Source organism: Nicotiana tabacum, chromosome 1, assembly GCF_000715075.1.
Source record: "Nicotiana tabacum cultivar K326 chromosome 1, ASM71507v2, whole genome shotgun sequence".
Classification (NCBI taxonomy): domain Eukaryota; kingdom Viridiplantae; phylum Streptophyta; class Magnoliopsida; order Solanales; family Solanaceae; genus Nicotiana; species Nicotiana tabacum.
The window spans coordinates 20,924,094-20,939,716 of NC_134080.1; the positions used below are offsets into that span (position 1 = coordinate 20,924,094).

The 15,623-nt window shown below is 34.8% G+C and overlaps 1 protein-coding gene across 1 annotated transcript; it reads right to left on the bottom strand.

Moving 5' to 3' along the window:
• Nucleotides 1-2,799: 2,799 nt before the first annotated feature.
• Nucleotides 2,800-8,918, bottom strand: LOC107800453 (NADH dehydrogenase [ubiquinone] 1 beta subcomplex subunit 8, mitochondrial). Its single transcript, XM_016623621.2, has 4 exons — nt 8,660-8,918; nt 8,466-8,552; nt 7,609-7,704; nt 2,800-3,205 (listed from the first exon to the last, which is right to left on the bottom strand). The coding sequence occupies exons 1-4, from the start codon at nt 8,795-8,797 to the stop codon at nt 3,149-3,151; spliced, it is 378 nt and encodes a 125-aa protein (XP_016479107.1). The 5' UTR covers nt 8,798-8,918; the 3' UTR covers nt 2,800-3,148.
• Between the last annotated feature and the right edge of the window lie 6,705 nt (nt 8,919-15,623).

Below are 15,623 nucleotides of genomic sequence, written 5' to 3' on the forward strand. Positions count from 1 at the left end.
TAGAGCTCTAGAGCTGAAGTTTGTCAGTTACAAACAAAAACTTCAGCTTTAGAGCTGAAGTTCGACAGTTACAAAAAAAAAACTTCAGCTCTAGAGCTGAAGTTCGCCAGTTACAAAACAAAAACTCCAGCTCTAGAGCTGAAGTTCTCCAATTACAAAACCAAAAACTTCAGTTCTAGAGCTGAAGTTCGCCAGTTACAAAAACAAAAACTTCAGCTCTAGAGCTGAAGTCTAGAGCTGAAGTTCGCCAGTTACAAAATAAAACTTCAGCTCTAAAGCTGAAGTTCACCAGTTACAAAAATAAAAACTTCAGCAAATAGAGAACAAAACTTCAGCTACTATGCTTAAGTTTAGCAATTACAAACAAAAACTTCAACACACTTGCTACTTCAGTCCCGTCTACTAGAATGCTGAAGTTTTGCGTGATTGTCTTTGCTACTTCAGCCCCGTATGCTGAAGTTACGCGAAAAAATAGGTACGCTTGCAATTTTTTTTGCAAAGCGAGCACAAGTTAAAACGTGACCCAAAAAGCGGGTATAGATGCAAATGCCCCGTCAAAATTATGGACCAAAAATGGGCTAAACGAGATTGTTCAACTAGTTGTCAACCCACTATTTGAAGACCCAAAGGCCAAGGTACTCAATTCTCTTACTAAAAAAATGAAAATAAAGGATGAAATGAAAGGTTAAAGAGAATACTTTATGCCACAATTGTTTGGAAATTGTTTAAGATTAGATTGCAAAAATTGCACCAACGCCTTATTTGGTCGCTCCCATTTAATGTGTATCCACTTTTAAATTTTTTTTAACTGATACCCAATATTTAAACAACTTCAGACATTTTTCTCATCTTTCTTCTCCATCTTCTTCTTCTTCTTCTTCTTCTTCTTCTTCTTCTTCTTCTTCTTCTTCTTCTTCTTCTTCTTCTTAATTTTATATGGTGTTTGTGAATATATTTTAAGGTAGTTTATGATATTTTACATTGGTGAGCTGTTGTGGCACTTTATTTTTATACTATTGCTTAAGGTTTCTTCTTTTTCTTTTTCTTAATGGCAAAATGAGTTCGTTAAATTTATTGTTGTTTTGACAAATTGATGATTGGGGTTTGTTCTTAATGATATTTGGAGGTTATGTTTCAAATTTGAGCTCATTTGGAGTAGATTAGGTATTAAATCATATATTGGATTGTTAAAATTCGAAGAACAAATTTCTGTTTCTAGGCAATTTGCACTTCAGGCCTATTTGGCCTTAAGTGCATGAAAACGTCGGTTGCACTTCACACCTTTTGGCCTTAAGTGCATCTGAAATGTAATGTTTCACTTCAGACTTATTGGTCTTAAGTGTAGGAAAACATTTGTTGCACTTCAAACCTTTTGGCCTTAAGTGCATCTGAAGTGCAATATTTCACTTCTGACTTATTGGCCTTAAGTGTAGGAAAACGTTTGCTGCACTTCAGACTTTTTGGCCTTAAGTGCATCTGAAGTGCAATTTTTCACTTCAGACTTATTGGCCTTAAGTGCATGAAATCACTGGTTGCACTTCAGACCTATTTGGCCTTAATTGCATCTGAAGTATAATTTTTTCACTTCAGACTAATTGTTTTTAACTTCAGACCCGATAAGTCTGAAGTTGATCGTAAAAGTGGATAGACTTGCAAATTTTTTTGTAAAGTGGATATAGGTTCAATTGCGACCCCAAAACCAGGTATATAAGAAAAAGCCCCGATTTGATCTTGTTTTGTGTTAGTTGAGTTATGATCATTTAACACATTTGAACAGTACATATTGATCCTATTACGAAATCCATTGCACCCACCTGATATTTACTCCACTTCTCATTTGATACCCTAATGAAGGTGTCTCACAGGTCCAAAGCTTTCTAATTAGTATTGAAACTATGTTTTGATATTGCCTTACTCGTCTGCAGCCATTAACTGGGAAACCATTTTGTTAATGGGGAAGAAGAGTAAAGAAGCATTTTAATTCATCTTCCAGGATTCTTGGTTTGTTTGTGACAGGATATAGTTTGATAAAGTTTACTTTTCATTCTGCTGTTTCTTTCACTCCAATCACTCCACATTGACCACACTTCGACCGTTCTGCATTGGGAAAAGCGATAAACTGCTTCCAAGTCTAGGTCATCCTCGAATTTGCACCAACAACAAACAACGTACTTAGGGTCGTTTGGTTTGAATACAGCTTATGCCGGGATAAATTATACTAGTATAAATTATATTGAGATTAGTTATGCCGAAATTATTTTTTATCCATTGTTTGGCATGTTGTATTAAATATGACAATTGCATAATTTGTAAGAAGAATGTATAAGTTATACCGATGCTAATTAGCCCACCCTTTATAAGGTATAAGTTATCCCGGTGTTAATTTTAATCCTGGGATAACTTATACCTAATTTGCTAACCAAACAAAGTATTAAGGTGGTATTAAATTTTATGCCAACATTATACCTTCTTATATCTGATACCAAATGACCCTTTAGTGTAATCCCACAACAACAAACAACATACTTGGTGTAATCCCACAAGCAGGGCATCCTCGAATTTGCACCAATGCACATATTTAATTTGGTGGCTCAGTAAATTAATGAATGTTTTTGAAGATCTTTCTGGAAGGAGAAAAACAAGAAAATATAGGAAGGCCAAAAGAACACAACAAATTTTGCATGGTGCATCTATTTTGACCCAAATTTCACAATATTTCAAAGACCATTTCTTTTATCCTTAACCAATTACTAAAGGACTGAGTTTGCTTTAGAGAACTGTGGCAAACAAAAACAATGGTTACTGCAAATAGAAAGACCGCCTGTGTTCAATGTTCATTATCATATCAGTCATCAAATAATCTCATTTACTAGTCAGCTACCATGGAGAAGCAATAATTTTAAGTTTGATTGCAAAGAGATGGTCAATCTACTCAGCCTGTGGAGTGTATCTAACATTCCAACTAGCCAAATCAAACTTTTAAGATAAGAAAAGATTCAGAAACACGACAAAAGCAAAACTCATGCCAGCTTGTTGGTTGCAAATCTCGAACCAAGATTTATTCTTACTGTTCCAGCCTTACAGTTGATTATACATGAGAAGAAACGCATTAAAACATTTGAGGACTCAATTCCAACTAGATCCAAGCTCAAGGTTCTCCACCAAGCTCCACTCTTAGGTTGTCATATGGATAGACCTTTGGTGTCTGCTCATACCAAAAGGTTACAGTATTAACACAAAGTCGGCCGATTAAAAAAATAAAAGCATGAGTTGTATGATGATCAAAGAAAAAGGCAAACAGAAAGGGCCGACTACATATTAAAGTAAAGGCAACCTGGCACAATCTGTAATCCCTAGGGTACAGTGACGAAGCAATGCGAAGCGACAGTGCATCGCTTTTCTGAAGCTGAGGCGATGCAATTTTCAAAAGAGATCCCTTCAACACCTGAAGGGAGAAGCGACGCAGAAGCGAGAAACGAAAAGGCGATTGCTTCAGTCAAAAGGGGTCAATTCTTTTAAAAAGAAGATTGGGACTTTTTTTTATTATACAAAACATAGACCCCAAAGTGAAGACATTTCATTCTCTTCCATTCCATAGGGTTCCAGAAGTCCGTCCAGGTACTTTCTTCTTCTTTTTTTCTTCTTTCTTCTTCTTCTCCTTTTTTCTTCTCCTTTTTCTCTCTCTTCTTTCTTCTTCTTCCCGTCGCATCCACTACTGCTCACTGCTAGGGTTAGCGTTCCTTTTTTTCCCCTTTTATATTTCTTATTTAGCCTTTATTTATTAATTTCTGTGTGTATTTCAGTTTATAAACTTAATTATTATATTTTGAAATGTTGGTGTTTTGCTGATTTTAGTATATTAAACTTTTTCAGTTTTTTTCTTTTTCTTTGAAATGTTACTGATTGTCTCTTTGCAAGATTTACTTTATGTTTTTTAAGAATTGCTCTTCACTTCAATGAAGCGTGTGCTTCGCTTTTGAAGCGAGGCGAGCCCCTGTCGCTTTTTTGCGTTTCTCGCTCTTAAAAACACTGCTAGGGCATTTCGCTATTTTGTATTTGAGAATGGGATCAATCTCCAAGTAATGACCGTGGGAAAAGTCAGGATTATTTACTGAAAGCCAGCTCTTAATTGCACCGCGCAAGGAGGCAGAATGGCCCATGTGTCCTACTGAGAGTGGGTTGATCCTATGACTTTCCCCAACTAGTAGGTGGAAGTCACAGGAACCCTCTCTCAAATGCTTTCTCTTGCAGCTTAGGATATTGACAAGGGCTTGTACTGCTCAGAGCACCATCTCAAACCCCCGCCCCCCCAAAAGACGATTCGAAAATTAAAAACAAATGATAAACAATGAAGAGGACTCTTGGCGTAACTGGTAAAATTGCTGCCATGTGACCAAGAGGTCACGGGTTCAAGCCGTGAAAACAGTCTCTTGCAAAAATGCAGGTAAGGATGCGTACAATAAACCCTTGTGGTCCGGCCCTTCCCCGGACTCCGCGCATATCGGGAGCTTAGTGCACCGGGCTACCCTTTTTTACTCAACTATGTTGCGGACAAGCACCAAGATGTAACCTTTGGAAGCATCTAGACAATCTCATAAAAGTTCTAGTACAACTTTTGGAACTATAATCGCACTAACTAGCAAGTATAGTGTCAAACCATCAGCTGCTGTAATGCATTCGGTATTGTTGAAAAAATTAAGGATTCAAGAGGGAAACTCTATTTCACATCCTTCGCTCTAAAATATTGACTTCTGAAACCACTTTCAGCACTTGAATGGAAAGTGAATGTGATAAGAATAACAGCATGCAGTATCCATTGTACATTAGCTAGCCTCATTCAGCCAGTGAATCGTCTGGCATAAAATAACAGAATCCAAAATTTCTGCTACATCATACCACGTGAGAGAAACAGTACTTAATTCTAAATTCTCTCATCTTTATCTTTTAAAATAGAACTTTTCCTATCTTGTAATCAAACCTTAAATTCAAACTAGTACCAGATAACATATCAAACACTTAAACATCTTCGCAACATTTCCATAGATACAGCAATGACAATAGTGCTATTTAGTTATACCAACAGCACAAAGCAAATTAGTAACAACAATAAGCCAGCGGTCAACACTTGCAACTTTAGGAAGCAACAACCATTCAACAATGAGGACAATAATCAGTAAAAAGAATACAACAAAGAAAAATCACTTGAAACCTTTACACTCTTTTCTAAAACAATGAGCTCATGAGACTTCTCTCTATGCCTACTGCCTACCGAGGTTCAGCCACTCACTAACTTCGTAGATAGCAACACCAACTTGGCATGCTTAAAATGAAATTATCATTTATTAGCACTTCATCACAAAAAATCAAAATGCAAATTTAGATGATTAAGAAATTGTGTTTCTTCAACAACCTATAATCTGACCGAGTAAAGAAAGACATATTATCCCCAGTGTTCTAAAAGGTGTGGGCATGATGCAAGGTGTTTATCTAACATGGGGTGAGGCGTAAGCCCTGGGCGCAGTGTGTATGGTCCATGGATCTTCAATTTTAACATTTTATAATTTAATAAAAAATATTTAAATAACAAAAAAAATACATTATAATTGTAGAAAATTAAAAAAATAATAACAATAAATTTAGTAGAAAAAAGTATATATCTATTTAAACAGTCTAATATATGCACAAACATTAAAAAAGAATACGTTTTCTTACTTGAAAAGTGAAAGACGTAGAGATGCATTACACCTATAACATGACTATGATGGAACATATTCTAAAAATGATACTCTAGTTCCTAATATAATTCAAAAATAAAAATGACAGTAGTATAAAGTTATTGTTTGAAAACCTAAAACTAGAAAACAAATCACAAATACTCATTATAATACAAAAGGGACATTGTTCTAAAAGAGTCTCCAAAACAATATCTAAACTAGAGTGATACCTAAAGAAATTCTAAAACCAAGAACTTACTTGAAAAGAATATATAAATAAAAGAAAGAAAAAAAATTGAAGAAAATGAAGCAAAGGAAGGAAGCTGCAAGCGTTGAAGGATAAAACTCTTGCTTTGTAGTATGCACTCTACGGACAAAGAGGCAAAGAGTATTTGTTACTCAGTAAACAACAAAGAGAGGATTATGAAATTAGGATAAACAATTAGAAAAGGTCTTTGACCTTTGAGTTCTTTAGTTTGACAATTTACTATGAGTTCATTTTTGAGTATGTAAGTATTAAAAAGGGAATTTAGTCAGCAATTTTTGCTCAACTTTGAAAAAGTTCTCTGGGATTACACCCAAATGAACACCAGAAAGTTAGCACTTGCGCCTAAGCAAACGCCCGGAAGGTTGGGACTTATGCCCCACAATACTTGCCCTCGCCCCGGAATTCAGCCCAAGAACGTCTTTTGAAACACTGATTACCCGTGCTTCTTTCAAAAATACAATAATAAAGATGGATTACCTGATCAAAGGAGAGAGAGAGAGAGAAGGAACATAAATTTACATGAATAACAAAATTCTTATTTCACTTGTACACATTTTCTGACTTAATTTCAGTGAGCCAACATCTTAGCATGACAAAAGACACAGCCTTAGCCATAGGGATGCTCACATCTAAACAGTTAATCATCTGCACTCCTCTTAGCAAAGCACATTTTGCAAGAAGGATTGAAATAGATTCTTTCTTCAACTCTACTTGTGTTATCCTTAAAACAATATGCACCCACAAAGGTGGGAAAACAAAGTCAGGTGGGGGAGATTTCAAACCACAAGCTACTAGTGCTTGAAGCGGCAGATGGAGGATAATTTTGATGAAAGCCAAATGGAGGAATGAATTAATTAAGGAAAAAACGTTAAAGTGGTGCATAGCGAAATTGCATATTCTAGCTCTACCAATCCTTGAAGCACTAGGCCGCAGATATTCTCCCCATCCCACTGCAGGTGTTACAACTGGAATATTGATTATTGGTGCAAGGATACAATGAAGGAAGCCTCGTGAGTCATAAAGTATTACAACTAGTGGTAGATTAACTATAGGTGGTAAAACCTTGGGCAACCTTCCACTTCTCTAGTGGTTTAGCAGAAGGTGGATATGCATCAGGAGTGTGCGGAAGAGTTGACATAGGGTGACACAGACTGGGAGAGTCGGGGATGCTCCGATGGAGTAGTTGGGAGTAAGCATTTGTTAAGGTTGGCAAGGCAATGCACGAGGATAGTTTTACCGAGAGCAAGAAATACTTATCTTCTTAGTTTTCGATCCTAACATGACGTCATTCAGCCATAACATCTAAATATTTCAATATAAAATTTCCCAACTTCAAGGAGAGGATCATAAATAAATTTTAATATAATCCACATGACGCTAGTCATTAAGCCACAGAACAAAGAAACAACAGCTGCAAAAGTGATTTTCTACAGCATTCAACACTAAGCTCAACAAACACCTTCAATTCCATCAACAGAGTAAACAACATGCAAGTCCATCCACTGTAAACACACACAACAAAGTGCAACTCAATTTGGACAAAATAGTAGAGTAATGACATCAAAGCATAACTAATTCAAATCGATTGGGAAAAGTTGAATTAGAATTCAAAACAAGCAGACTTACAAATGGGATTGTGGAGGCTTTGTCATTCCAAACAGCTAACAGCCCAAGCCCCACGAAAAAACTCAATCCACCACTCAACCAAGCCAAAGCCTCATACTGCCATTAAGAGCAGTTCAAGAGTCTTCAGATATTAATAATTTGACTAACAAAAAAGAAAAGCTTAAAAATGTAAACTGTAAAAACAATGAAGATGGTGATTCAAATACAAATATTAAGTCAAAAGAAATAACCTTTCCAACAGTATAAAATCTTCAAATTTCACATATAAAATAGAAGAATCAACCCGATTGGCTGCCCACTCAATCGTTTAAACTAAAATAACCGGCAGAGGTACAATATATGTATATATTTAAAATGTGTATAATCGTGCATAATTAATGTATAATCTACGTATATCCTTATAAAATATTCAAGTTTCATATTATAATAATTTGACTAACGAAAAATTTAAATTAAAAATGGTAAAACATAAAATAGGAACTCAAACGCAGATCATAAACGAAAAGGGCAGTCCGATGCTCTACACTCCCGCTATGCGCAGGGTCCCGGAAAGGGCCAAACGACAAGGGTCTATTGTATGCAGCCTTACAAGAGGCAGATCATAAACCAAGACTTTAACTTTTCCAGCAGATATAAATTTCACATCTTAAATCTTCAATTCTCAGATTATAATTATTTTGACTATAAGACAACTAATCTTAAATCTAAAAATCTGAGCTTTCCAACAGCATCAGCAATGAATTATTAAAATATCACATTACAATTAAATTGACAAGCAAAACCAAAAAACTGTAAACGGCAACAAATGAAAAACTGGGAATTCAAAACAAATCTTAAATTATAAATAAAAAATTAACCTTTCCAACAGTATCAGCTATACGATCGATACATGGCTCGGGAAAAGGAGTTCCGTTATCCCATGTAAGTTCATCATTCACTCCAAGCTACAATCACATCAAAAAACTAGGGTTTCTCAATCAAATTAAAAAGACCAAAACAGAATGAAACAGAAACAAGTATAAGTATTGAGTATTAATAGTAGAAGCATTACCGGCTTATCAGGTACAATGTGTTTGCCGACGGGAAGTCCCATACCGGCGCGCGTTCGAAGAGAGGATGCGACAGAGCGGGCTACAACGCCGTTTCCGCCCATGATGCGAGCGGCTGCGTTGCTCAATCTTCCGGCCATTTTCCGATGATCGGAATTGTTTGTCTCTCGCCGATGGTTCTTCGGAATTCTACGATTTTCGATTCAGTTCAATGTTCCCGAGTGGAGATTGTGTACTGCGTTTCCATTTCCATAGCCTAGGCAATGAATCCAAACGATGTCGTAAAGTAATCTCTCCGTTTTATCTTTTGGTCCTAATTTTTGGTTGGCTTCCAGAAACAACACCAAAGTTTACTATTGTACACAAAAGCACTCCCCTAAAGTTGGAAATGCGAGAAGAGAAGAAGCGAGAGAAATTTTCAGAAACCACTATTGTTTAGTAGTAATTAACTTTCTATAACTACCATATACATAATTATTTTCTATAACTAATATTTAATTATTACGTGTTTGTATTCGTTGTATTCGCGCTACTAGTTGTTTAATAATGGAAAGAGGATCAATTAGTGTATATCACTCCTAATTTAATTAAACAAAATTAATTCTACAAAAAATTTGCTGCTATTATGATGTATTCGCTGTATTCGCGTGACTGTATTTATAAATACAATGATGTATTTATAAATATAGTGATTGTAACATTGTATTCGCGCTTACTGTATTCATGAATACAGTAGCGGAATTCGCCTAAAATAGGAGAATCTGTTTAACAACGGAAAGAGGATCAATTAGCGTGTATCACTCCTAATTTAACTTAACAAAATCAATGCTACATAAAAATTTACTGCTACTGTATTGTATTTCATGTAGTCGCGCTACTGTATTTATAAATACAATGAGGTACTCTGCCTAATAAATAGGGATTACAGGTATTTAATTATATATTCCATGTATTCGCGTGAATGTATTTATAAATACAGTAAGGTAATCCGCATAAAAAAAATAGTGAATACGGGCGTTTAATATCGAAAAGCGTAATATTGAGTTGTATTCAATTTCGCTATATTGAATTTAGTTTTATTCAAACAATAAAAAATCAAGAAATATGGTGCATACCGTTCTATTTAATTTGATTGTATACATTGTATTCAATTCACAGATATTCATTATTCACTATTATACATTATATTCAATTCGACTGTATTCAAACAACAAAAAATCACAAAACACGGTGATATTCAGCTATATTCAAAAAATACAAATCTTTGAAATACATAAATACAAGAGAAAAAATAATATATTTCTAAAAAAATACAATGTATTTGAGTGTAGGTGTACAGAATACAATGTATTTGTATCATTGCATGTGACTAAATAGCAAAGAATAGAAGAAAGTTCGTCGGAGATGGCATTTTCTGGCCAAGAAAATAGTATATACATTATATTAAAACTAAAAATGGATACGAACAAAAACCCGGCCCTCAAATCTTCTCTGGTGCAGCCATGACCAGATCTGTTCGCCTAAGAGCATGAGCCAATAGTGGATTCTGATGCCGACGACGACCACGATGATGACACAGACGATTCTGCTAATTTGAGGGAGAAGGGAGAGGATTGAGACGATTCTGCTGATTTGAGGGAGAAGAGAGATGATTGAGAATCTTGCTGATAGAGAGAGAGAACATAATTGGCATATTTCATGCCTCAATGGTAAGTATAAAATAAATACCGATTTTGATATAAAATAGAAATGGTAGCTATAAGTAATAATATTTTAAAATTATTTTGATTTATAATAAATAGGATGTAATTATTTGCTATAAGCATGGGGCGAAGCTACAGTATGATAAGGGTGGTCAATCGGTCACCCTTCATCAAAAAATTACACTGCGTATATAGATAAAATATAAGTGGGAATAACCAGGCAGCTCATGGTCAATGGCATAGGGACATTTCTGGAATTGCATACTTAATATGCTTTCAAGGGATTGTACGTGCTTGTACACTCTTGATAAGATTGATGGAAGTGTGGGCTCCACCTCAACTTACTGCCTCATTTTAAAACTGCAATTACTCAAGTGGGCCCTTCTTCGGTTGTTTCAATGTCACACTGTTACTGGGATTGATCCTGGTGGAAGCTTAAAATGCTTGGAACGAAGTTTAAAGACAACTATAGTAGGAGGATCCATTTTTTCAGACGATAGGAATGACTTTATTTGGGGAATTAAAGAAAAGGGTGTTTTGGCACGGTTGAGAAAAGAAGTGTGTGAAATGTAAGGATTTATAAACTTCAGCAAGTATGTGAAATTGGTAATCCATGAGTATCATTGTAGAAATCTCATGATCAGGAAGTTTTAGAAATATGCGAAATTTTTTCTTGGACTAATAATTGGTACTTTAATCTCATAAATTTCACACAAATACAACAACAACAACAACAACAACAACAACAAACCCAGTTTGATCCCAATATGTGGGGTCTGGGAAGGGTAGTCTGTACGCAGACCTTACCCCTACCTAATGCAGGTAAAGAGGCTGTTTCCAATAGACCCTCGTCTCAGGAAGGGAAATTTCACACAAATAATATACTTTAATTTGATCTGTATTAACTTAAATTGTATGATTAACATTTGTTCCATCGTTTTAAGGTCTCTAAAGTTCTCTTTTTAAGCATAAATTTCTTCCCATTATTCAATTTTTAAGAATTTTCCCCTATAAAGTAATAGTAGTAATGGTATAAAATTTCATAATCAATAATGAAGCTAAAATCATCCAACTTTAGTATATATATCTCTATAATCATATAAAAGTAACATTAAAATCCTTATTTCAGTAAACTATTTCCCTGAGTAAAATAGAGTCTGATTTGACGTAAAACCGAAGAATAAGAGTCCCCTTTTTCTACTTATTTCACATGCAAATAGTTTTAATTAGGTTATATCCCCTTGTAAAAATTGCATGGGGTGCCCTATTTGGTTGCCCCCCTTTAACCTATACCCATTTTTTAAAAAACTTTTAACTTGTACCTACTTTTTAAATAACTTCAGCCCTCTTTCTTCTCCTCCTTCTCCCCCTTCGTTTTCTTCTTCTTTTTCTTTTTCTTCTTCTTCTTCTTTCATCTGCTGCTGTTGGTGTTGCTATGGAAGTTCAGTTATTAAAATTTTGTGTAGACATATCTGGTTCAATGATAAGACGAAAATTTTCTTACACTATTGTATTCCAGTCAAGAAATACGATTGGATCTTCAAGTGGTCATTGTTTGGCACCATGTCCCTTTTCACCCTTAACTTCAGGCTGAAGTGAAAGCAATTCACCACAAATTTAGCATCTTGCCCATGACAAGGAAACACCAAGTTACTTGTATAGTTGTATGCAATAAGAAATAAAATGGCCATTGCTTATATAGTGCTGAAGTTTTTACAGTGAACTAAATAACTTTGCCAGTTACAAAAACAAAAACTTCAGCTCTAGAGCTGAACTCGCCAGTTACAAAACAAAAACTTCAGCTCTAGAGCTGAAGTTCGTCAGTTACAAAAATAAAAACTTCAGCTCTAGAGCTGAAGTTCGCCAGTTACAAAACAAAAACTTCAGCTCTAGAGCTGAAGTTCGCCAGTTACAAAACAAAAACTTCAGCTCTAGAGCTGAAGTTCGCCAGTTACAAAACAAAAACTTCAGCTCTAGAGCTGAAGTTCGCCAGTTACAAAAACAAAACTTCAGCACTACAGCTGAAGTTCGCCTGTTACAAAACAAAAACTCCAGCTCTTGAGCTGAAGTTCGCCAGTTACAAAAACAAAAACTTCAGCAATGCAAATAGAGAACAAAACTTCAGCTACTATGCTTAAGTTCAGCAATTACAAACAAAAACTTCAGCACACTTGCTATTTCAGACCCGTCTACTAGAATACTGAAGTTTTGTGTGATTGTCTTTGTTACTTCAGCCCCGTATGCTAAAATTATGCGAAAAACTGGTACGCTTGCAAATTTTTTTGTAAAGTGTGCACAAGTTAAAAGTGACACAAAAAGCGGGTATAGATGTAAATCCCCCTATCCCCTTCCTTAAAAAATAAATGTCATTTTATTTAGTTAAAATATATTTGGCCAAAATAAATGTTGCTTTGGGAAATTAAAACGACATTAGTTATGTATTTTCAAATATATTTTCATTCTAAGAGTAATTTGACTATGATATGAAATATAACTTAATCAAATAAATCTTATAATTATTGTTTTATTTGATTTTTTTAATGAGCATAAAAAAAAATTAAAACAATATTTATTTTAGATGATTTAAGAATAATTTTAGTATCTTTTGAAAATGAACTCAATTTAACTCTACCATACACATCTTTACGGCTCCAATATTTAGGTTATAGTGTTATTGGGCCCATGCACACAATGGGCTATCCCTTACTAGTAATTACTATATGCTATTAATTTTTATTTAAAAATTTCTATATTATTGTCATACCTCTTTTTTCTACCCGAGAAGGGGGTATAAGGGAGTTTTTCCAATTAAAGTGACAATAATCGAAACAGGATTATTTATTTATGTTTAGAGTCACCACTTGGGATAATTTATAGTGTCCCAATTCACCGATTTAAAATCCTGAATCGAGGAAGTTTGACTCTGTTTTATGATAAACGCGCCTAAAGCAAATGACGAATGTTCAAAATATTTTCTACACTAGCTATGAATGTTCCAAGTCTTTTCCACACTTGTTTTGGTATTAAGGTGAGAGCCATAGATTGGGATTCATTTATGAATGGCATGGCTCAATTTAATTCAAAAGATTCGTACTCAACTAAAGCGAATTACGGATGTTCATGTTTAATCTAAATTAAAGTTCAATCTAAAACTACCTTTTGTAAGTATGTATTGGATAATATAATAGGCCTTTAATTATTTAAAAGAATTCTGAGCCAGCAGTAAGCCCAATATTATTTAAAGATCTTTCAAAAGGAAAATGAGAAAAACTGGGCTCGAAATCGAGCTTAGGAATGAGGACAAAGGCAGGCAGCCTCAACAGCTTCGAGTGGGCCAAGTACCAGGCCCAGCTTTGTACAGATATGCTTTCAGTACTAGAAGTCCATTTTTATTACACTAAACAGAAAGTTTAATGAATGAAATTGTTGAGGAAAATTGGTTTGAAATTAGGCCCACAAAGAGAAGCAAGTAACGATCAGAACACCCCAGGTCGAAATTCAACCAGGTTGCCTTGTCTGGGCCATTATCAAGCCCAATTGAGACTCAAACTCTTTTGAATCAAATGTGACCCAACAATATTTAAAAGTTCAACAAAATCAGAAGCTACTCTTACATGTCATGAGTCTAATTATTAACATGCTGCTAATACTAACAATAAGACTAAACCTTAAACCCATTCATGAATCACCCCAGACTTAAATACATAATTGTTTTAACAAAATTGGAATTTGAGATAATTTAACTCAATGCTCAACAATTAAACATTGTCCCTTGCAATACATATCCAACCTTCCCTAACGAAGACTAAATGAACCATTATGGCTATTAAGTATCTTAGCACTGCCAAACAGTATATGGAGCAGCTAAATTAATCTGACGATTCATACAAGTAACTCAACTATAGAATAAAACTTCAAATTCAGAATGCTTGAGCAAATCAAAATAGAAATACTAAACTAAGTGACTTGTAAACATCATACATGAAGAAATCTAGAAATTAACATTTTGGATAAACCAACTTCTTATTACAACAAGGACTAAACACATGTTTTACACTTCATTTGTCACTCAAAGGTTCTAGAGTACTTGGATATCAAGAACAAAGCAAGAGTAAGGTAAGAATTTCAGCAAGCAAATGAGTGAGGATAGTAGCAAATCAACAGCAATGCACAACTTCAACTTAATCCATATTCAAACCCAGAAAACCAGAAATCCAGCGAAGGGTTTTCTAAGTTCTTGCTAAAGAAAAATCAGAGGAAAAAAGACTAACTCGCAATGCAACAGTGCAGAAACCTTTTGAGTCTTTTTAGGGTTCGAAATCTCTCCCCAAAATGTGTGAAGAAAGGCTCTATTTTATAAGCATCTAAAATGCCATGTGCTGAAACAGAATCACGAAATTATTCCCTTCAGCCACAAAGGCATCTTTTAACAAACTTGGACAGCTGGTTGTCCCTCATTGGCTTCAGCATTTTGTGCTAACCAAATGAGGCCAGCTGCCCATATTCTAGAACATTCCCACATGGTCTTATCCTATTTCATACTTACCCACCCTTCAAACAAATCCCTTAAATTTTATTTATTGTTCAATTAACCCTTACAATTTCTTAATGACTTACAAATTAGGGCAAACATAAATGGACAGGTCAATGTAAATCAAACAACAAAACTAGACAATGTGACTGAATTATGAACATCTGAACACTAAAAAATAAACCTAGAATAAAATAATTTCATGGTGAATCTTTGATTTGAAACACCAGAAATCTAATTCAAACGGCTAATGACAATCTACCCAAACCACAACAAAATGTTATACACATCAAATTGAATCTAAGAGACAAACAATGAAGGATGAACTAGCATGGAGCATTCAAATCAAACTGGTAACAATAACATAAAATAACCTAGATAACCTAAAGCATGCAACTAAACACCAGAATGAAAAAGAACAAGAAAAAGCAAGAAAAAACAGCATAAGGAATCTACCCTAAAAATTGCGGTTTAATTAATGTTACTGCTTAATTAACAAAAACAAGAGAAGACATAGATGAATAAAATCCTAACAACACATTTTTTGTTTTCACGGGTATAAATCAGCACAAACAAAAATAACATAAGATAAAAAAAAAACAAGAAAACAAAGAGAGGGCAGTACCTAATGAGACAAAGAGAATAACAAAACGGACCTCGTGTTTGGCTTCGATACAACTCAAAATCGACCCCAAATGGTTGTTCTTGTCAAGAACAACCATTTGAGGTGAA